Source organism: Peromyscus eremicus, chromosome 19, assembly GCF_949786415.1.
Source record: "Peromyscus eremicus chromosome 19, PerEre_H2_v1, whole genome shotgun sequence".
Classification (NCBI taxonomy): domain Eukaryota; kingdom Metazoa; phylum Chordata; class Mammalia; order Rodentia; family Cricetidae; genus Peromyscus; species Peromyscus eremicus.
Window position 1 is genome coordinate 21,073,459 of NC_081435.1, and position 23,238 is coordinate 21,096,696.

At 50.7% G+C, this 23,238-nt stretch overlaps 1 protein-coding gene across 1 annotated transcript in view; it reads right to left on the reverse strand.

Annotated features, from left to right (window-relative positions):
- Myo7b (myosin VIIB) overlaps window positions 1-23,238 on the reverse strand; it is a 73,607-nt gene that overhangs the window by 6,634 nt on the left and 43,735 nt on the right. The window contains 20 exon segments of the mRNA XM_059246066.1: window positions 219-372; window positions 807-964; window positions 1,129-1,259; window positions 1,891-2,072; window positions 2,981-3,144; window positions 4,189-4,315; window positions 4,407-4,524; window positions 5,637-5,804; window positions 6,825-7,052; window positions 7,923-8,096; window positions 9,118-9,237; window positions 9,816-9,942; window positions 12,656-12,785; window positions 12,931-12,963; window positions 12,966-13,005; window positions 16,266-16,433; window positions 16,594-16,803; window positions 16,921-17,091; window positions 19,927-20,145; window positions 21,825-21,909. Of these exon segments, the coding sequence (XP_059102049.1) occupies window positions 219-372; window positions 807-964; window positions 1,129-1,259; window positions 1,891-2,072; window positions 2,981-3,144; window positions 4,189-4,315; window positions 4,407-4,524; window positions 5,637-5,804; window positions 6,825-7,052; window positions 7,923-8,096; window positions 9,118-9,237; window positions 9,816-9,942; window positions 12,656-12,785; window positions 12,931-12,963; window positions 12,966-13,005; window positions 16,266-16,433; window positions 16,594-16,803; window positions 16,921-17,091; window positions 19,927-20,145; window positions 21,825-21,909 (2,907 nt within the window).

A 23,238-nucleotide genomic window follows, 5' to 3' on the forward strand; every position in this document is an offset into this window, starting at 1 on the left:
GCCCGGGTCACACAGAAAAAGGATGGCGGTGGGCAGGGTGCAGGGCAGGGCTATCCCTTCTTCGTCAACCATTATTAGATACTAACAGAGCCCACAGGGCCCTGGACCGCTCATGGCTGCTTTGGCGGCTGGGCATGGATCCAGACCTACGTGTGACTGTGTGCCCCTGGCAGAGGCCCAGTCCGGAGCCTAGGGCAGGAGGCTACACCTTGGCAGACCTGATGGAGTTGTGTGTCAACTGCTTCAGGATCTGGCAGTAGAGTTCATCCTGAAGGGCCGGGTCCTGCTGGGCTAACGAGAACATCTGATCTGTGAGCTCCAGGCTGTGCCATGACTGCCGGGAAGGGTAGTCGCCTGTGTACTTGAGAATGGGTGTGACTGTGAAGGAGAACAGTACCCTGGCCCACTGCTGCCCCGGGGCCCAGGCTCGACCCTGAACCAACCTGCTCACTGATCCCCTCAAGCACGTTCACACTGACCTCTGAAACAAGTCCCAAATTGACCTCTGGACCAGTGCACACTCTAAACTCTGATCCAGGCTCACATTGACCCCTGAATCACGCCCCTCACTGGCCCTTGACCCAGGCTCACACTGGCGCCCAAGCTGGGACCACTCCATACGGACGCTTTTCTCCAGGCCCTTTACGGAGCCTCAGAAATCCTTGCAGGGAGCCGAGTATTGGCTCTGCAAGGTGCTTTCTCACATGAGGCCTGACCCCTCACAGGTAGCTGTGGGTCTGGAAGGGACCCAGGCGGGTATGCCTGTAGGCTTGCCTGCAGCTAGGGTAGGCCGACGGGAAGGATATCAAGGAAGATCTGGCAGGCTGCATCCCGAAGTTTAGCTTTGTCGTGGACACATTTGAGCAGTGGCTGGCGCAGTGGCTCTGGGGAGTAGGCCCACAGGTGGCCTCGGCTGCGGGCCATAGGCATCGTGGCCCTGCTGATGGTCTCCTTGTCTGGGGTCCTGCCAGAGACAGAGCCGTCGTAAGGGCCTGTGCTGAGGCGTTCTCTGGCCCCTGTTTGGCCTCTCCTGGTGGCTGCTGCTGCCTTCCTTTCCTTGTACGTGTACCACGGCTGTGCACCCGCCACCCCAGCCTTTCGGCAGCCACTGGAGTGGGAAGAACGCACCTGAAGAACTGATAGGCGAACTCCTCCAGGGTGTATGGTGACTCTGTGGGCTGCTCCTCAGGCGGTGGCTCTGCAGCCCGCACCTCCTGGACTGCCAGCTTCCGTTTCTCTGGTGACATGGCCAGCAAGCTCTGCAGGGGGCAGGCCCGTGGTTACCCAGGAGCCACTGCCCACAAGGCTCTTCCCTCAGTGAGTTGCGTGCGGTCAGAACCCAGGGGCGATAGGCCTTCGCCGACTATGTGGCCAAGTGGATTGGACCCCTCTAAGACGTTCCTTTTCTTTAGCTAGATTAGCGTCAATAGCCGTGGAGTCTGGTTCACCCAGCTCTCAGGGTGTGGCCACTCTGGGCCTCACAACCCATGGCTCTCTTTCCCTAGGACATTTCTGCTCAGGGATTTAGGAGCTGCTGTGGATGGCAACCTTGAGTTGCAGGCCTATCTCTGCTTCCCAAAGGACAGCTCTTGGGGTTGGCACAGGGGTATCCTTGGGGCAGGGGATGATGTGGACACCCTGAGATGTGTCCCCAGGACATTTCCCTGGCAAGAGGAAGAGAACAACCTTCACTGAGCACCTACTAAGTGCCTGCATAAATATGTCAACTTGGCCATTACTCGGGGTTAAAGGGGATTGTTGGAACTGCGCTAATGCCCATGTGACCCTTCTGGATTTCTAAAAGGAAGATGGTGAGTGAGGTCCCAGGTTAAGCATCCCAGGAGCCTGCTCACAGTGCCCCAGCTGATCAGAGATGTACGTGTGACATACCAGCAGCTGGGCTGAGGGCTTGGTGACCGAGGGGATGATGTACAGGCAGGCCACGGGCACCAGCCCCGTCTTGCCTGTTCTGTCATTCTGGCCTGGGATCCAGTTCTCTGAGGCCAACAGTCCTTGTTTCTTGGTCAGGATCAGTAAGTCCCCTTTCTTGAAGGGCAGGAGGGTGGCATCATCTGCTGGTCCCGGTCACAGAGAGAGACAAGAATGCCACATTTGCTGAGAGATCTCCAAAGTCCCCAGACTACACTGGCATTTCAGAGATGGTATCCTTTGGCATATGGAGAAACTGAGGCACAGAACCATGGGTCCAAGGCCACTCTGAGGGGATGGTGTAGAAATGTCACCTGATTGCCTTGAGCAGGCAGGGCATGGGAATTCTCACTGCGGCCCCAGCCTAATAGACTTCTGGAGCCTGACTAGGAGGAGCTGGGTAGGGACTGGGCAGGAGGCAGAGCTCACAGCCGGTGGTTTACATGCCTGGACAGAGTGCTATGTGGCCTGAACTCTGAGCCCATGTGCAACTCTGTAAGCCTCTGATGCTATTTCCTAGATGACCATGAGGACTAATGGGGTAACAGGGCCACCCTCTCTGGCCCGATGTTCCTTACAGAGTTTAAGGGTTCCTACGGAGAGCCCTTTCATCTGATCTCCAGCCAGTTTGCCTACAGTGGAATCAGTTTCTATGGCTGAGGTCTTGGAGCCTAATGCTGGCCTATAGGTTCCAGCCTAGATTTCACTGGAGTAAGAGCTTTCGGGAAAGCTGTGTGGTGCTGGGTGAACGATCCCCTCTCTGAGCCTCTGGTCTGGTGTCTGTAAAATGGGATAATGGGATGGTTGTGGAGATGGTGTGTAAGTCCCTCCAGGCATGAGTTAACCTTGCTAATGATTGAAAGCATTGGCGGCCTTGGTGGGGTGTATGTGTAAGACCTCCTCCTTTATCCCCTTCAGATGGGGACCTTGCTGGCCCCATAATATGGATACTTATGTCTCTAAGCCTCGCTTTGGGTCTCGTGGATATGAGAAAGCCATCCTTCTCCACTAGCCCCATAAGCTGCCACCCCTTCCCTTTCCCAGTGGGCACCTGTGGCCTTCCTGTCCTGCAGGGCCATGGCGAACACAGACCTCTCCTTCAAGCCTCCCAGGAACAAGGCCACCAGCTCCGCAATGGCCACGCTGCTGGGGGAGACGAACTCATACTCTTCATGCAGTGTGGACAGGAGCAGTCTCTGCCCACCGGGGGCCTCCCTGAGGGCACAAAGCGTGCAGTGTGACCAGAAGCCTGCCCTGTTCTCTCTCATTTCACCCCCGGGCAGCCTTTGAGAAGGTGACAATTCCATTGCTACATATGGGGAAGCAAGGGACTCCTCAGGGTCCTTGAAAGAGCTTGGTCTGAGTCCAGGTTGGCCAGAGTCCCAGGCAGCACCTTAGGTGATGGACAAGTGACCAGCCGATCTCTGGGTCTCAGAGGCAGTGAGGTGTGCCACTCCCCTGCATGTATGGCTGCTCTGAGCAGGTGATGAGGAACATCACACAGATTGCTTGCTCTGGAACCTGGGACAGTTACCTTAGCCGGTATGCCTCAGTTTACTTCTCTATAGAATGGGTGAAATAGTTAATACCGATGGTCACCTCGTTAGCATCTAGACCACCTATGAGACAAATCTCTGGGTCTATCCAACAGGGTTTCTAGACTGGATTAACTGACGTGGGGAGACACTAAATGTGGGTGCAGCATTCCACAGGCTCAGATCCCAGACTGGTGGAAAGGAGACCGTGAGCTGAGCAGCAGTCATGTCTCTCTCTGCTTCCTGACTGTGGACACGACAGGACCAGCTGCCTGCCTTGCCTGCCACGATGGACTGTACCCTCAAACCATGAGTCAGAACAAAACTTTCTTTCCCTAAGTTGCCTATGCCAGGTAGTTTTGCATGGCAACAAGACAGTTCAGGAACACAACAAAGATGTTGTCCAGGAAGGTGCTGCGCAGTTGACCCCCCCCCCCCGGGGGGGGGAGCGGCGCTGTGTACCTGCTGTAGGCCATCTCTGCAGACTATGACTGAGGAGCTGTAGTGGAGCCTGGGGAGGCTTCCTAGATTGCTTGGAAGAACCCCTAGGAGTTGAGAACCCTACGAGAGGGGGGTCCCTAAGTTCTGTGGTTGCTATACTTGTCCCGCTACCGCAGCCCGGCTCCTGAGGACAACAAGATACCCCCTCTCCGTGTCTGTCCTCGAGTTCTATATACATCTAAACGAAGGACTCACATCATGAAGTAGCGGGCTTGAGGTTTACCTGTTGGCAACCAGACCCATGACCTCTGCGAAGGACAACTCCAGCAGCGTCCTCTCCTTCTGGTCCAGGAAGCACATCCCCTTCCAGTTAATGGCCAAAATCAGCTGTGTCTTGGGAAGGCGGGGGCCTGGCCAGAAGGTGACCCAGAGTGAAGGCCATGCCGGCCACCGGGAGCGGCTCCTTATCCTCCCCCATCCCGGCACACCAGAGGCTCTTACCAGAGAGCGTGGTGACTTCAAACAGCCGGGAGAAGAGCAGGGGCCACAGTAAACGGGCAACCTCCACTGTCTGCTCCCTCACCGCCAACGGCGTGGCTCTTGACTGGGTATACGGGGCCTGTATGGAGTGGAAAACCCCAGACCTCATCTCCATCACCCCGCCACACGGAAGGGCAGAGGACACCCTCCAGTGTTGGTCCTCGCCTTCCACCAAGTGGACACAAGGTCTCTTGTGGCTCGCCGTTGCGTGTGCCGGGCTGGCTGGCTCTCTCCCGGGTTCTGGAGACTCTCGGGTCCCTGCCTCCCATCTTCCTGCTGGTGTGTACTGGGATTGCACATGCTTGTGCTGCCTCATCCGGCTTTTCGTGGGTTTGGGGATCTGAACTCAGGTTGTCAGCCTTGTACAGCAAGCTCTTTATCCACGGAGCCATCCCCACCACCCCCTTCTTTTAAGCTGGCTATCTCAGCTGGTTCGTCAACGGCAACAGCAAACGGACAAACAGGCTTACTGTTGCTGAGGAGTGCCTGTGAAGACCGTCTTGCTGTGTGTCCCTGGGTCCTGGGCACCTCACTCTGGCTTCCTTCATATTTGGGAGCCTCTCACAGAGGCGTCTTTTCCTATCCTCCTTCTAGCTCCCTTCTTTATCTGGCTGGCCTTTTCCCTCCCTAACATGGCCCACCGTGCTGTGTTGGTAATGTCTCCAAGCTTTCTTTCCCTGTTGGACCAAATATCATTTCTTGTTTCTACTTTGAAACACTTATGTGCTGACTTTAGGCATGTTAATGGCCACACCATATATAAAGGGTGCTTTGGCCATTTACCCACATATACCAAATGCTTAAGATGTCTACACCAAAGATTTCCCATGTGCCCGATGAGGGGACATTGAAGGGCTTGGAGGTGAGCATGAAGGGAAGTAATGATGAGCCTTTGCCAGGGCCACAGAATTGTCACTATTCAGCAGCTGTGGAATCTCTAGCCCTGGAAGACAGGGCCAGCTAGGTGCTGTTGGGCAGAGAAACTTGAGGCTAAGAGGGAGGAGAGGTGACAGGAACCTGTGGTGCGATGTTAAGCTAAAGGAGACATTTGTCCCTTGAGTCAGGGTTGAGCCTGTTGAAGCTTCCTGAACCCTGGCGTGTGGGGAGACTCATGGTGGGAGGGATCCATCCATCTCCTCTCCTCTCAAAGAAAAGCTCAGGGCCAGAGTGCCCCGCCTGCCCCAGGCTGACCTTAGCGTGGGCAGCAGTGACCATGCTAGCCCACTTCTCCGGAGACTTGGTCCGGTACAGCTTGGAGGGAACACAGCTGGGCAGCAGCTCCCGAACGGCATCGCTCTTCACTGTGGCCCCAAGCTGCACGTAGCAGTGACGGGCCAGCAGCTCCACCAGCTCTTCTTCCTGTGTGCCAGGGACAACGGGAGCATCACGGGGGTGAGCAAGGGCCCAGAGGCCTCCACGTGAGGCTGCTCCTGCCTCAGCGCCGTGGGCTTAACCAGCCACTCAGACAAGGAAGGAAGCAGGACCGGCCACCTGTCCTAAGCCCTCCCCAACATTGCTGCTCTAAGTGGGCGTAGTCATCCCATGCCAAGAGAGCACAGTGGCTGCCCTTTGCAGGCAGATCTCTGGGATGGCTGTGGCCGCTGGGTCTCAAGACCAGCCTCCTGATGTGGTACAGTGTCTGCACCTGCTGCCTCCTCGCCACAGTGCACCCCATTGATGGAGCTCTTGGCATTTTATACCTTCCAGATGTGAACCCAAGGCTCCTCTTCTCCCTTCCCTTCCCCTCTCCTCCCCTCCCTTTTGTCCTCCTCCTCCTCTACACTTTCTTCTTCCTCTTCCCCCTCTTCTCCAGTTCCCCTCCCAGTTTAGAATAGATCTCGTATATCTCAGGCTGGCCTCGAACTCCCTATAACCTTGGATAACCTTGGACTTCTAATCCTCCTGCCTCCACCCCCCAGTTGCTGGGATTGCAGGTGTTCACAACCATGTTCCGTTTATGCACTGCGGGGGACCAAGCCCATGGCCTCGTTCAATCTACCAACGGAGTTATAGCTCCAGGTCTGAGGCCATGTTCCTGATCCCCAGGATCGAGCAGCTGCCGTGAGAGGCCAGGCAGCCTGGGGGCAGCCTGGGGCAGAGAGGGAGGCCTTCCCTGCCTGATGCTGTGGGTGCCAAGGATCCCAGATGTCCAAACAAACCTGCAGCCCACAGGAAGAGGACACAGGCCAGCCCTGGGGGGAGATGGCTGTACCCAGTACAGGTCCCACATCTGCACCCTTGTAACTACCTCCCCAACCCTCATCCCTCTGCCTCCGACCTGTCATAGTCTTTATTATTTCCATTGCCTCTGGGTCCCTCTGCTATGGAGCATCCTATGGCCACAGGCTAGGAATGGAGCTACTCCTCAGGGCTCCTCACCTTCTCAAAATTGTACTCGCCAGACCATACTCCACGGACAACTTGGCAGTAAATGAGCTCGGTGCTCACGGGGTCCTCCTGGGAGTCATGCCAGGGGGTGAAGAACTCCTTCCGGAAGTAGATGCGCCAGGGGGACTGGCGCTGGCTCTCTCCCCTCTCCTGGGCCAGTTGTTCACACTGGGCCACAGCGTCCATCACATGGTCACAGCCGCTTCCCAAGGACCAGAACTGAGGCCAGAATCGGGTTAAAGAGGGGTTAGCCGCTGGTATGTGCCCTGACCCACGGAGACATCTACCCTAACACCGTATGTGGAAGACAAGGACTGTGACACCTGTGTGGGCCAAGAAGCCACTTCTGAGTCCACTTGGACGCCAAAACTCCTTTCTTCCTCTTTTTGTACACACATGGATATATGTGTGTATCTGCATGCTTGTGGGGGTCATGGGTGGGTGGCAAGTCTTCCTTAATGCTCCCAGCTTAGTTTTTGAGATAGGCTCTCTCAATGAATCTAGAGCTCACTAATTCGGTTAGACTGGCTGACCATTGAGGCCCCAGGATCCTCTGGTCACCATTCCTGAAGTACTGCAGCAAAGTCCACCATGTTCAGATTATTTATGTTGTTCTGAGGGATTGAACTCAGATCCTCATGTTTACAGTCCATGCTTGCCCAACTGAACTGTCTCCCCAGCCCTCAAATGGTATCTTTATAAGGATCATGGTCTGGCCATTACTCCCCAAAATGACTCCTGAAGGAGGTAGAGTTGGACTCTCACAGGGAAGTGTTAGTGTTTCCTGAGTTTTGGGGGTGAAGGTTCATGTCTGACCCTGTCTGGGTAAAGGCGCAACTGCTGGCCTGTGAATATGCAGGCAGGAGGACTGGACATCTGGTGTGAGGCATTTCTGATGTGTGTATGCATGTGCATGTGTACAAATGAATGTCTGTGCACACGTATATGTATGTGCATGCTCATGAGTGTGTGTATGGTGGCTGAGGATGCAGCTTGGGCAGGTTAATAAGGTACAGACTCTAGCTTCAGGGTGCTCTGGCTCAGGTGTGTATGGGGAGGCATGTGTAGGCTAAGACTTCTAGTTGATACCTTGTCATATACAGCGACCTGGAGGGAGAAGCCCAGATGGTCCCTGAGGCCCTGTTTCTGAGCGATGTGCTGGCAGATTTCTCGGGAGGTGGAGGCAGAATCCACAGAGATAGTCAGGCTCCCTCCAGTTGCCAGGATGACCTGGATCGGGATGTGCTTCTTGGACTTGACAGCCTGAGGACAGACAGATGGCGCCTTGTAGTCCTGGGTCCCAGAACCACCAGGCTCTAGAGGCTCCCCATCCTTGAGCTTGCTTGTCCCTGTGGAGTCCCTCGGAATACCCAGAGGGACTGACTGAGACTTGGCATGGTGTCCAGGGATCTGTGTTGCCCACACATAGCAGGTGAGTCGTGGACTTTTGAAAGGCAGTCTCTGTCTAATTTGCCACACTCAGATGAAAACCCCCGGTGCTAAGGTTGACTCGGACAACAGTTGGAGTCATTGAGTCCTAAGCACAACACTGCGGATGTGAGTGGCTTCATGTTCACCAACAGTTCAGGGTTTATGGGAAGGAAGCCCTGTGGACTTAGGAATTGAAGAGAGAACATGAAAGAAATGTGGCCAGAGGAGACCTGTTGTCTCGATGTAGGCCAGTACAGGGCACTGGCGTGAGCCAGAGTGCTCCCTCTGTCCTGGTTGTCTGGAGTGACCCTTTCTGAGGACTCGCAGGTGTCTGAGAGGTGGTGCCAGCTCCCAACAAATAACAAGCTACAAAGGCAACGGACTCGCGGGACCATCGCCTTCTAGGAGCTAGAAGCAATCTGTGCTCTCTATACAGAGCATGGTAGCTGTATCTTCCCATCCAGGAAGGCAGGAGACAGGAACAAAACGGGAATGTGGACTGAGAGGTAGGGAGGGTGGCTTTGAAGCTCATGCCGTGCTAAGGACCAGGGATGGCCCAGAAGGTGCAGCAGAGGGGCCAATGGGATGGCTCAGCAAGTAAGGCACTTTTCAAAAGAGTGATGACCTGAGTTTAATTCCTGGTACCCACATGGTAGGGGAGAGATGACTCCAGCAAGTTGTTCTCTGACCTCTGTATGCAGCTATGTGCATGCATGCACGCACACACATGCACACACACACACAAATGAATAAATTTTTTTTTAAGAAGATGCCACAGAGAAGGTAGGAGCCAAAGGGCTGCACAGGGTGTCTTACCCTATACTGCCCATCTCCCATCCCTGCCAGCACCTACCTGCAGCTCCAGCCAGGTAGGAGGTTCTGCACGCACCCCATTGGCAAAGGTGCGTTGTAGACGCTCAGCACAGAAGGGACCATAACTGGCTGGCCCTTGACCAATGAAATTCAGCAGATACTGGTGGCGAGAAAATGGTGGGAAGAGGAAGACACTCAGAATAGAGGCGCCTTCTAATTTCTGCCCAAGTCAATTTGAAACTCTTCATTGCTAGAGGTGTAGCTTGGTTGATAGTGCTTGCCCAGCACAGATGAAGCCCTGGGTTCTAGTCACATCGAGATAGTCCCTAACTGTCCATCAGTAAGCTCAACACCTTGTGGGACAGGTAGGTCTGCCTCTACCTCCTGAGAGCTGGTACAGATGTACATCAGCATTTCTATTTTTAGGTGGTGCTAGGAATTGAACCCAGGGCTTCATGCATGCTTTGCAAGCATGCTACCAATTGAGTTACATCTCCAACTTAGTTTTCAAGAGTATTCCTGTGCCTGGGACCAGAGGCGCTGACCCTGCACTCCTGGATAGGAGCTTGAAGGAGCCAAGTAAAGCATCCTTTCAGATGTAGGCCTAGAATAGCATAGATATTGCTGCTCATTAGCTATGGCTTCTGGACTCGGTCCAGGGTTCAGGACTCAGGGTCTGTCCCTGCTGTAAACTGCCTCCCTCCCAATCCAGTCCCACCCCAGCCCAGCCTTCATCACCTTCATGAACCTCTCCGAGGGTGGGAAGCAGCCCAGACAGAGGCTGAGCAGAATCCAGCCCCGGGCCAGGCTGCTTGTTTTGTAGTTCTCAGAAAGCTGCTTGCAGATCTGGCAGTAGATTTCATCCCTGAAAGACACAGACCACAGGCTCCCAGAGGAGCACAAGGCGGTGCTCAGGCGCACCAGTGGAGGATCTCACCTTACCGGGTCTTAGCATAGCCTAGGACTGCGCCCATCACCTGGTGTCTTCCAGATGCCCCTCTTTCTGCTCCCCCTTCCTAGTCCATCAAGGCCTCGCCTTCAGTCTTCCTTCTAAGATATCCCCTCCCTTGGTTCTTTGCTCCCCCAACCCCCTCTGCCCAAGACCTACAAAGCAGCTCCTCCTTTGAATCTTGGCTCCCCATCCCCCTCTGCCCATGGCCTCCTTCTCTGCTGCTGTCCTTGGTCCCCTCTCCCTGGTTCATGTATAAGCCAGCCTGCTCCTTCCCCCAACCTCACAGTCACTGCAAATTACTTTTCTTCTCTGCCTTAAGATGCTGTCCCGTACCCTGGAGACTGCCACCTCCTCCAGCAGTGAGCAAAGAGGGGATATGGTGTCTACTTTTGCTTGTCAACTTGTTAGATTAAGAAATACCTAGGATAAAATCTCTCAATTTTTTTTTTAATGTAGGCACTTAGTGCTATGAGCTTGCCTCTTCTTTATGTCCCATAAGTATGGGTATGTTATATATTCGTTTAAATTTAACTCTAGCAAAGTTTTAGTTCCCTTCTTCATTTTTGTCTAGACTCAATTTTCATTTAGCAGTGAGTTGTTTAACTTTGATGAGTTTGTGTACTTTCTTTCATTTCTATTGTTGATTTTCAACATCTACACAGCTGGTAGTGGGCTTATATATAAAATGTATAAGGAACTAAAAAAATGGACATCAAGAAAAAAAACCCAATTAAAAATGGCATACAGATTTAAATAGAGAATTCTCATAAGAGGAAATACAAATGATCTAGAATAACTTAAAGAAATGTTCAACATCCTTATTTATCAGGAAAATGCAAATCAAAACTGCTTTGAGATTCCATCTCACACCAGTCGGAATGGCTAAGACCAATAAAACAAATGACAGCAGATGCTGGCGAGGATGTGAGGTAAGGGGGACACTCCTCCATCGCTGGTGGAAGTGCAAACTTGTACAGGCACAAGGGACATCAGTGTGGCATTTCCTCAGAAAGCTCAGAATAGATCTATTTCAAGACACAACTGTACCACTCTTGGGCATACACCCAAAGGATGCTCCATCCTACTACAGAGACACTTGCTCAACTATGTTCATCGCTGCTCTTTTCATAAAAGCCAGAAATCAGAAACAACCTAGATGTCCACCAACAGAAGAACAGATAAAGAAAATGAGGTACATTTAAATTGAGTATCACTTAGCTGTTAAAAAGAATTATCATGAAATTTGAAGGTAAATGGATAAAAGTAGAAAAAAATCATCCTGAGTAAGACAACCCAGACTCCTAATTCTTATAAAGCAAATTGCACACGCAGTATATATAATATAAACAAATATATTTAACATATATGTAGTGAAGAACTTTCCCATTTACAGGGTCCTGTACTAAAGCCTGTTCTAGGATGAATGCCCAGAGCCAGAATAATCCCAGCACCTGGGAGGCTGAGGCAGGAAAATCTTGAGTTCCAGGACAGCCTAGGCTGTGAGACACTGTCTCAAACAATAAAAGAAAACAACAAAAGAAAGTGAATGACTCTCCAGCCCATGACAAACCTGTCTTAAACTGTGTTTGATTATAGTTAATAAAAATAATTATGCTGTGGAAAAAAACTTTAAAAAACAGCTGCTACATTCTACAGGCATCCTAATTATAGAAACCAAGGTTTACAGGAGGAATCATACCAAAATTCAATCATGCTAAAAAATCTTTCAATAAACAAATTAGGCCAGACAGTGGTGGTGCACGCCTTTAATCCCAGCACTTGGGAGGCAGAGTCAGGCAGATCTCTGTGAGTTTGAGGCCAGCCTGGTCTACAGAGCGAGAACCAGGACAGGCACCCAAACTACACAGAGAAACCCTGTCTTGAAAAAACAAAACAAACAAACAAAGCCCTCTATACTAAACATCTCTCCAGCAAAAACAAAAACAAAAACAAAACTGACCAGTGGTTTTTTCCCCTTTCCCCTCTCATGCACGTGGATGTGTACATCTATGTGTGTGAGCTTGTAGACGTTTTCCTTGGTCGTTCCTCACATTACTTATTTATGTTTTGAGACAGGGTCTCTCAGCCTGGGACTCACTGACTTGGCTGGACTATTTGGCCAGCAAGTCAGAGATCCTCCTGTCCTCGCCTCCCCAGTACACAGATTACAAGCACACACTGCTTTCCCTGGCTTGCTTCCTCCCTCCCTCCCTCCCTCCCTCCCTCCCTCCCTCCCTCCCTCCCTCCCTCTCTCCCTCCCTCTCTCCCTCCCTCCCTCTCTCCCTCTCTCCCTTTCCCTGTCTCTGTTTCTCTGTCTCTCTCTCTTTCTTCCTTTTCCTTTTTTGACATGGGTTCTGAGGGATCAAACTCAGGTCATCATGCAGGTATGGCAAGCGCTTTACCAACTGAACCATCTCCGCAGCCCCTCATGGCTTTCTTTACAGGGCAAGCTAAGAGCCCTGGGTGTCTCTAACATCTGCTGTGCTGAGACCTAGCCTACAGGCCCAGGCCAGAGAGTAGGAGAGGAGCTGGTACCTCAAGGCAGATGATGAGGATGATGCCACCCGGGGCTAAGTGCCAGTGAAGTGGCCTGATAGCCTGAACAGAAGCGGGAGGAGAGACTGACCTGAGTCTGGGACGCATGATGGCATAACCCACAATGAAGTGCACCTTCTCCAGGTTAGACATGGGTCTGTCTGAGACAGGGACATCAGACTTGAATGCCTCTTCACCAGTGTTCAGTTTTCTGGCCACCTAGAAGCCCACAGACAGCTGTTAGCACAGCTGTGACCATCTCTATTTACCAAGGAGGAAACAGATGCATGGGATGGAAACAATGGCCTGGATCCCTGCACCAAGCTGACACTGAGCCAGGACAGACAGATCTAGCTGGGCTCATCCGGCCAGTGATCCATGAGGGCCACTTCAGCTTTATGAAGAGATATCATTGAGCCCTTGGTCCCAGCTGCTTATTCTCTGTGGGAGCAGACAAGGGACCAAGGGAGTGTTAGTGCTCATGTGGTTGACCCTGCAGCCACCAGGGCTAGAGCGTTTGCCTTTGACACTCAGCCACTTTCCGGGTCCATTTACAAAGCCAGTAGCACAGGTTGGGACAGAGGATGCACTTTACCACGATGGCATCACTATGGGAATTTGCTGCCCAAATTCGAGCTTGGTGTGAGATCGAGCTTGGGTTGAGGTCAACTCAGGGCCGGATACCAGTTCTGTCTGGAAAGCTGGTTTTGGATACATGAACTAAGAGTGAAACATTGAATTGGAGTATAGAGTATGGAAGAAAACTGAGATCTGACCCTGGGAAGCAAGTCCACTGTCTCTATGTCCATCTGTTAGAGCACAGAGTTGACAGCTAGACTGTCATCTGGATCCCTGCCTGGGAAGGCCATCTGCCTCCAATGGGATCTTCTGACATGCCTGTTCTGGCTATGCCCCTGCCTCACAAAGTGTGCGATTTCCAAGACTAGATACTACATCTCCCTTCTTGGCTCACTCGGCGTGAAGAAAAACCATGTTGTGAGGATGCTTAGATAGCTCAGGACAAGGACCATGTAGCCGGGACCAATGCACCATTCCATGATCTGGGGAGTGGACTCAGGTCAAGCCTACAGATTATTCCCGTGAAAGTTGACAGTTTGGCAGCATCTTTGAGAGAGACCCTGAGTCAGAACCAATTGTTCAAACCACTCCCGATTCTCAGAATAAACCAGTCTGCTCTGTCTTAAGCTCCTGTGCTTCAAGGTGACCGGTTACACAGCAGTCACTACCTAACACACTCTAGTGGAGCTCACACCTCCAGAGATCAGGAAGCCTCAGTGGCTCTGGGTTGTCCATGCAACCCGGGCTGCAGAGGCTTTTAGGCGCCTCTGTAGTTAGTCAGAACCCGGGACCTCATAGGTACCCATGCTGAGTCTCAGTGACCTGGTGTACAGAGCACTCTTGGACTTCCACAGTGGGCTCCTGCTGCTGCCACTGCTACTTAAGTAATTTCTTTTGGTTTTCGTTAGTTCATTGCATGAAACTGGAGGAGGCCTTGGCCAAAAGATGTTGTGAGTTATTTTTAAACTGTGTATGTAAATATGTGTATAGGCATTCCTGTGTGTGTTTGTGTGTGGGTGGGTGAGGGCATAGCTATACATGCACATGTGTATGAGTTTATACGGGGGTCAGAGGTCAATATCAGGGATATTTTTAATCACTTCTCCATATTATTTTTTATGTTTTTTATATGTATGTGCCCAAAGAGGCCAGAAGAAGGTATTGAATTCCATGGAGCTGGAATTAGTAGTTATAAGTAGTGGGTGCTGGGGGCCAAACTCAGGAAGAGCAATAAGTGCTCAAAACTGCTGAGTCATCTCTCTAGCCCCCCTCCACTTATCTTTTTAAGATGGGGTCTGCAGGGTGGTGGTATTGCATACCTTTAGTCCCAGCACTTGGGAGGCAGAGTCAGGCAGATCTCTGTGAGTTTAAGGCCAGCCTGGTCTACAGAGGGAGATCCAGGACAGGCACCAAAACTACACAGAGAAACCCTGTCTCGAAAAACAAAAAACAAAACAAAACAAAACAAAAGAAGCAATGAAAGACAGGGTCTTTCACCTAACCTGAAGCTCACTGACTTGGTTGGGCTGCCTGGCCAGTTAGATCCAGGAATCTTCTTGTCTTCTACCTTACCTTGCTAGTGCTAGGGCTACTGGCACATGTTGCCACACACAGCTTTTTTTAAAAAGCTTTTATTTTAATTATTTTTAATTACGTGTGTCTGTGGGTGGGTATGTACAGATGAATGAAGAGGCCCACAGAGGACAGAGGCATTGGGTCCCCTTGGAGCTGGAGTTACAGGGGCTTGTGTGCTCCTTGATATGGGTAACGGGAATGTGTGCTCTGGAAGAGCAGTATGTGCTCTTAACAGCTCAGCTGTCTATCCAGCTCCAGTCACAACCAGCTTCTTAGGAGATTGCTAGGGATCTTGAACTCAGGTTGTCACCTTGTTCAACAGCATGTTACCAGCCTAGCCATCTCCCCATCCCCCTGGGTTCCATCAGAGGGTGTGGTGGAGCGTGGATCAAGAGCTTATTCTTTGGGCTGGGGTGCAGATCAGCATGCACCAGGGGTGGGATTTAATTTTAGGCACAGAAAGGAATAAGAAAGGAACTTGCTCTCTGAATTAACAGAGTGGGTTTAAAGCCAGCTCCCACGTACCTGTTCACTGTGATTGATAAACATTATAACTGATACTTTCTGAGACTGGCATACCTGGGGATTAAATGAAGAAAAGTCACTGGCATCTAGTGGGCTATCATTCAATAGTGGCATCTGGTTTGTTTTGGTGTGTGTGTGTGTGTGTGTGTGTGTGTGTGTGTGTGTGTACAGCCAGTCCATGTGTGGAAGTCAGGGGCAGTCTCAGGCATCAGTCCTCTCCTTCCACCTTCTTTGAGACAAGGCCTCATCACCACTGTACACACCAGGCGGCATCAGGCTTCAGGAATTCGGACTGTTCCCCTTTCCTTAAAGAAGCGCTAAGCTCAGATGCTCAAGCTACTGCAGCTGGCTTGGCTGGGGGATTTGACACCGGTTTTCATGGCTAATGCTCTTAGCCACTGAGTCTTCACCACAGCCCTGCTCCCTTTCCTTCTCATCGTTCTCTGGCCTCCGATAGCCAAGGATGACCTTGAAATCCTAATCCTCCTGCCTCTGGGACTTGAGTGCTGGAATAACAAGTATGCCCTACCTTGTCTAGGGATCACGTTCAGGGCTTTGTTCATGCTAGGTAAACACTCTACCAACCGAGCCATATCCCCAGCCTCAAAAATCTGTTGTTCTTTTTAAGCGTTAATTTGAATTTGGTGGGAGTCAAAGCCAGTATTTGGAGTTCAGGAGACCCTCTCCACTCATGACTGAAAACTCCCAACAGTCGTGGTGCCATTTTTTTTTTTTTTATTTTTCGAGACAGGGTTTCTCTGTGCAGTTTTGCGCCTTTCCTGGAACTCGCTCTGTAGACCAGGCTGGCCTCGAACTCACAGAGATCTACCTGCCTCTGCCTCCAGAGTGCTGGGATTAAAGGCGTGCGCCACCACTGCCCGGCATCTTGGTGCCATTCTTGACTCGTGACTTCCTGGATGCAGTTTAAGTCTCAGGTACTGGGTCTATTAGATGATGCTTCCACCCAGCTTCCTCGGTCCTTCTCTGATGGACACCTACCTGCTGCTGCCCTCACCACGTACCTGTGCATATTCGGTGTGCTGTGGACCCTGAGTGCCCCTGTCCTTGCCCGGCCTGTCGCGGACCTGCTTCGTCACTGAGCTGCCACTCAGGCTGTTCCTGGCATAGAGCACTGGCTCCGGAAGGTCACCCATGAACCTCAGGATGATGGGCCATACAGCTAGAGCTGCCTGGAGAAGGAGACAGAAAGGCCTGGCTGATTCCAGCACTGGAAACCATGGTGACCTGGCTGGACTCTTCGCTTATTTCCTCTGAACCATAGCTCGGACTTTGGGCTCTGGGGTTGGGGAGCGGGGCTGGGCTACATAGAAACTACTGAACAGCTGGTACCAATTGGTCAGTGTCATTCTCATGGTAGAGCAGCGGGTATCGGAGGGGCTTCTGAATGTGGGTATGGCTGGCTGATTTCTGGAAGTAAGTCGCAGCGAACTTGGGGAAGGTGTATTCAGCCAGACCATCCACATCCTCCTCTGGCGTCTCCGTCATGGGTACTGTATCCAGATCAATCTCATGCAGTTTCTGGGTCTTTACTTCCAGATCCTGGGAGGGCCAAACAGGGAGGAAGGACATGGGCTAAGCTTTCAGTCAATGGAGTGCACACCCCAAGTCCCAGTTATCCCGAGAAGGGTCCTCCCATCCCTGCTTGGGCTCTCTTACCTCGAAGCGCGTTGGGGCTGGGCCCTCCTGACCTCCAATCATGGCTGGGAGGAAGCCGAACACTTTCTCCACCATCTCTGTGTCGGTGACAGTGTCGTAGATGGACTTACGCTTCCTGTCAGGGACGGCACCCTGACCCTTGGGCTCGTTAGCCAGAATGACCGGAGGTCCCTGTACATACCCCATAGAAAGAAGGTCACTGACAGGCAGGGCTGGCCTCTAGGGTGCAACTCTGCCTACCCTCACAGGGCAAAGCAACACAGAAGCCTAGTACCCCTCAACTTGCCATTATTTGCCTGAATCAAGATGTTTTCTCCTAGAAGAATAATTTTGTCTGTGTGCACGTGTGTGCATGAGTGTGGGGACCAAAGCTTGACATCAAGTGTCTTCCTCAGTTGCTCTCCATTATTATTATTTTTTTTTTTTTGAGACAGAATCTCCTATTGAGCCAAGAACTCACCAGTTTGGTGAGACCGACTGGCTCTCCAGTCCAGAGAGGCCCTTGTCTCTGCCTCTTCAGGACTGGAGTTGCAGGTGAATGTCACTGTGACTGGATTTTTTTCATGCATGTTGGGGATTCAAACTCAGGTTCTTACATCGGACACTTTACTGACGGAGCCATATACTCTGCCCAATAATAAAGTTTAACGTCTAGAATGAGTGGAGATCATTCCTCAGGGCTCTTCCTTTCTCAGTAATAATCGGGGAGGAGAGCTGTGGTCACTGGCTTGACCACTGAGGCACTCCACAAACTTCAGGGACCCAGACACCAGCTGCTAAGCCACCGCTCAGGCCTCCTCAGTCGCTTCTGTCAAGGGACCACAGGGGAGACCTTGGGACCTATACTAACGAGGAGGCCCAAGTGCTTTGCCACCACGGATGGTCTGAGGGTCTGTCCTCTCACGTGGCCTGCTTCTTGTCCTAGTAGTTTGTACAGTAGAACCCATGTGTGTCTGTGGAGACAAAGCCAGTGTTACCCGGTCCCTTTGCCTCATCTTATTTGACAAATGAACCAGGAAGTAAAGAATGAGGTCGATGAGATTGGTTCTCAGATACATCAGGGAAGTGGTACAATCCTGGAAGAGAGATTTTTTTAAATCCAGTGGTCTCTCTGTCTCTGTCTCTGTCTCTGTCTCTCTCTCTGTGGTATTTATGTTTGTGTATATGTGTGTGGAGGCCAGAGAACAACCATTGTGTTGTTCCTCAGGAGCTGTCAACATTGTAAGCTTTTTGTTTCGTTTTTGAGACAGGTTTTTTCATTGACCACTCACCTAGTCCGCTAGGCTGGAGGCCAGTGACTTCCAGGGATCTGCCTGTCTCCATATCCCCAGTGTTGGGATTAGAGGTGCATGCCACCATGTCTTGCTTTTCATGTGGATTCTGGGGATCCATATCAGGTCCTCAAGTTGGTGAGACAAGAACTGTACCAACTGAGCTCTCTCCCTATCTCCCCTTCTCACCCCCGAATACAGGAGAATAGTGATGTTAATCTGCTGTTTTCCCATCCTCTCAGTCTCCTACATGCTGGATGAATCCTGGAGCTTTCCTGCCTCCTGACAGTTTTCTCTTCTTTGTGGGACAGCGCCTCTCACAGCACATCTGGCCCAGATTTCCTGCACCTTTAAGGGGACTGATCATCCCTGATGAGAAATCGCCCCCAAGCCCATGAGAAGGGAATCTATTCTGCTGTCGTGTGTGTGTGTGTGTGTGTGTGTGTGTGTGTGTGTGTGTGTGTGTGTGTGTGCATGTTCATTTGTGTGGGTAGGGTGCAATTATATGAAGGTCAGAGGTCAATCCCAGATTATTCTTTAGGCACCATCCACCTTATTTTTTGACACACAGTCTTTTACTGGCCTGGAGTTTGCTGACTATGCTCGGCTGGCTGACTGTCAAGCCCCAGGAATGCAACTGTATCTCCACTGGAATTACAAACACATACCACCACACCTGCCCTTTCCACATGGGTTCTGAGGATCAATATGAGGGCCTCATACATGTGAGGGGTGAGGGTTAGTTTTAATTGTTTACTTGATACAATCTAGAATCCCCTTGGAAGGGCGTCTCAGTGAGAGACTGTCTACATTAGGTTGGTCTGTAGGCATGTCTAGGGGGGATTGTCTTGTTTACATTAATTGAAGTGGAAAGATCATCCATCATGGGTGGCACCACTCTGTGGGCAACTAATCCTGGATTACATGAGTAGAGCTAGGAGCTGAGCCTTAGCACCCACACACATTGACTTTCATTGCTCTCTGCCCTTGGCTGGTTGTATGATGGCTAGCTGCTTCAACTTCCTGCGACCTTGACTTCCCCAAATAAACCCTTTCTCCTTTAAATTGCTTTTGTGAGCGTATTTTATCATAGCAACAGGAAACATGGCAAGTAGTTTACTGTGGTGGTTCGAATGAAAAAGCCCCCATAGGCCCATAGGAAGTGGCACTGTTAGGAGGTGTGGTCTTGTTGGAGTAGGTGTGGCTTGTTGGAGGAAGTGTGTCACTGGGGGGCGGGCTTTGAGGTTTCAGAAGCTCAAGCCAGGCCTAGTGGCTCGCTGTCTCTTCCTGCTGCCTGCTAATGCAGATGTAGAACTTTCAGCTACCTCTCCAAAACCATCTCTGCCTGTGTGCCGCCATGCTTCCTGCTGTGAAGATAACAGACCAAACCTCTGAATTGTAAGCCATCCCCAATTAAATGTTTCCCTTTAGAAGAGTTGCCATGACCACGGTGTCTCTTCACAGCAATAGAAACCCCAGCTAAGACATTTACCAGCCGATCTCTCTTCCCAGACATTTTGCCCTATCTAAATTACAGCCGCAGCAGCATCTCCTACTTTGCTTCCTGGATTCTTGCTGTGTTTCTAGTAACTCGTGTAGATTTAAACATCTTTGCCTGAGAATGTTGGATATTCTAAAGTACTTCTCATAAGTACTCTTAATTGCTGCTCATCAGTTTCCCTATTGGCCGCGGCCAGCCCTCCCTCCCTCCCATTCATACCAAGTGACCACCTACAATGGATTTCTGTTGCCGGAAGTTCCGCCGGGCAGCCATGCCTCTGGCGTGTGCCTGAATGATCACCACGGCCCTCCTCTTGGCCTGGACCTGCTGTCGCACCAGGTAGCCCCTGCAACGGGCCTGCAGGTGCACCAGCTTCTGTCGCATGGTCTGGAACTGTCTCATCAGCAGGTGGCTCCGGGCAATGGCCTGTAGGCGCTTAAAGCCTACTAGGATCTGTGGGAGCAGGAGGTAGTTAGATTTACTGCAAGTGGCTTTCCTGAGAGATCTTCAATATAGTTTAGTCACCCGTTGTGGGTTTTTTTTTGTTTGTTTGTGTTTTTTTTGTTTGTTTTTGCACAGTGCTGGTGTTACCAGTATCCATACATGGCAATGTGCATGAGCCTAGTAATTACTTGTAAGTTGGAGCAGAGCCTATCAGTCAAATAAGCACTAAATAAGCACCTGGTGAATAGCGTATGTGATGGCTTATATTGACTGTGAACTTGGCAGGGTCTAGAATCACCTTGGAGACAAATCTCTGGGCTTGTCTGTGAAGAGTTTTCACGATAAGGTTAATTGAGGTACGCGGATCTACCCCTAAACATAGACAGCACCATCTCATGGGTCGGGTTTCTGCACTGGATAAAAAGGAGAAGCCTAGCTGAGCATAGGAACTCATTGCTCTCTCCTTCCTGACTGTGGAGGCAATGTAACTAGCAGTCTCAGATTTCTGCTGCCGTGATTGCCTTACCGTAATGGACCGTATCCTCTCGAACTGTGAGCCCAAATAAGCCCTTCCTTCTTTTGATAAAAGTTGCGTTTTAGCAGGCATGTTGTTGCTGCAGCAAGGAAAATGTCTAATGCTACGTAACTGGTAGACTGCCGTGGGCTTCACAGCAGCCAGCTGCGTTCACCGCATTGCTGGACAATGAACTCCTGTGTGGAGCCCACTCAGGTGGGGTGGGTATCGTTAAAATAGGAGAGTAAGAAATGGATGAACACCCAATCTATACCAGGTCACAGAGGTTCCTGGGTCTCCAGGATGAGCCTGTTGGCTGATTGAAAACAGACTCAGTGGTCCAGCATAAGGGTTTGAAAGTCACATAGACTTATAGAAGCCATATGTCGCCACTCCTGAGCAAATCTATCAAGCCCTCTGTGCTTTGGTTCCTTTACTTACAGAGGGATTAATATTAAATAAAACCATGCACTCAGTAGGTCCCCAAGTGACTCCTCCGTTCTTGTCAGCTGCCACTGTGTACTTTCTGAGCACGGAGTGCTGAAAGTCGGGGCCAGTTGCTAGTGTGACCCTCTTATGCTGCAATTACACCCACTGCCATGACAAGCACAAGGGGTCAAGTGAGGCCCAAGAGAGTGCAGTGATGGCCACTCTGATTCACGGAGAGCAGAGTCACTATCTGGGGTCTGTGGTGGGAAGAAAAAAGAGAAAGAAATGCTTGCAATGTGAGGTCCATCCTGCTGGTTATTCTATTAACTCCACGTTGGGAGAAGAAAAGCCATCAACCCAGTCCAGCACTGGGGGATGCCCAAAATTCTGGAGGAGAACATTTTGACCTCCTCCCAACACAGGGTTAGAGATCATGCAAAGAAAAAAATAGGTGAAGGGTTGGTGTCTGTCATTTAAAAATCTGTATTCTCAGCTGGGCGGTGGTGGCGCACGCCTTTAATCCCATGGGTCTTGGGAGGCAGAGGCAGGCGGATCTCTGTGAGTTTGAGAAATCCTGTCTCAAAAAACCAAAAAAAAAAAAAATCTGTATTCTCTATCAATTTCGCAATGGAACGCTTCCTGCCTGGGAGTTCTAATTCAGAGAAACAATAGTGAATGATTTGTCTTTCATGGGTCAGTTTTCTGCTGCCCCTGAAGGCCCATCTTCCCAAGCGCTCTCTCTCACCAGCTCGAAGTTCTTTCTTTGGCAGTGACCTCGCCACACCGCCTGGAGAGTCACAGCTGCCTGTCTCTGCCTCAGGAACTCCTTCCTAGAGGGAAAATGCAAATTAGCGGCATTAAATAACTCTTCTAGATCCTGCAAAGTGTTTAGGAGCCGAGGGATTGATCTGGAAACAAAAGTGGATAATAAAATATTAGGGAGGAAGGAATCTATACGACTCACGCTGGGAAGCCTTTGCAAGACCATGAGATGTAGATGTACATGCAGGTTAGAGTCATGAGGTTTAGTATTAACAACCCACATCTCCAGGCTGAGGACGTAGCTCCGTGGTCGAGCATTTGTCTAGTACAAGGCCTTAGGTTCAGTCCTCAGCATCACAAACAAAAAAACCTCAGATAAAACAAGCAAGAGCTAAAGCAAAACAAAAACTCCCCACACTTTTGAATGATGATAACCCAGTTTTTTTTTAAATAATCAAGAAATCTCTTCTCACCCCTTCGTATTCTACCAAGATCTATAAAGGAACAGAATCAATTGCCATGTTTTCCTTTTTTTCTTCTGTTTTCATGTGTATGTGTGCCTGTGTTTTTGCATGTGTGTAGGCACATGTGCTTGTGTGCACATGTATGTGTAGGAATGAGGATAGTATAAAAATTATCCTCAGTCAGTCTTCTGCCTTTCCATTCTTTGAGTCTCTCAACCAAACCCAGAGCTTGCTGATATGACTAATTTCACAGCCAGTTTGCACTGAAGATCCCATCTCACCTTCTAAAGCTGAAATTATAGGCAGGATGACACACTCATCTATCTGACGTTTACATTGTATCCTAGTTGGCTTCAACTGTCAGCTTGACACAGCCTAGAGTCATCTGAGAAGGGAGTTTCAATTTCTTTTTTTTCTTTTATAATTTAATTTAATTTTACATTATCAGCCATGGATTCCCTTGTTCTTCCCCCTCTTGCCCCCCCCATCTGCCCCCCCCCCCAATCCCATCTCCTCCAGGGCAAAGACTCCCCTGGGGATTGAGTTCAACCTGGTAGACTCAGTCCAGGCAGGTTCAGTCCCCTCCTCCCAGGCTGAGCCAAGTGTCCCTGTATAATCCCCAGGTTCCAAACAGCCAGCACATGCACTGAGGACAGGTCCCGGTCCCACTGCCTGGATGCCTCCCAAACAGATCAAGCTAATCAACTGTCTCACTTATTCAGAGGGCCTGATCCAGTTGGGGGCCCCTCAGTCATTGGTTCATAGTTCATGTGTTTCCATTCGTTTGGCTATTTGTCCCTGTGCTTTATCCAACCTTGGTCTCAACAATTCTCGCTCATACAAACCCTCCTCTTTCTTGCCAATTGGACTCCTGGAGCTCCACCTGGAGCCTGGCCGTGGATCTCTGCATCTGGTTCCCTCAGTCATTGGATG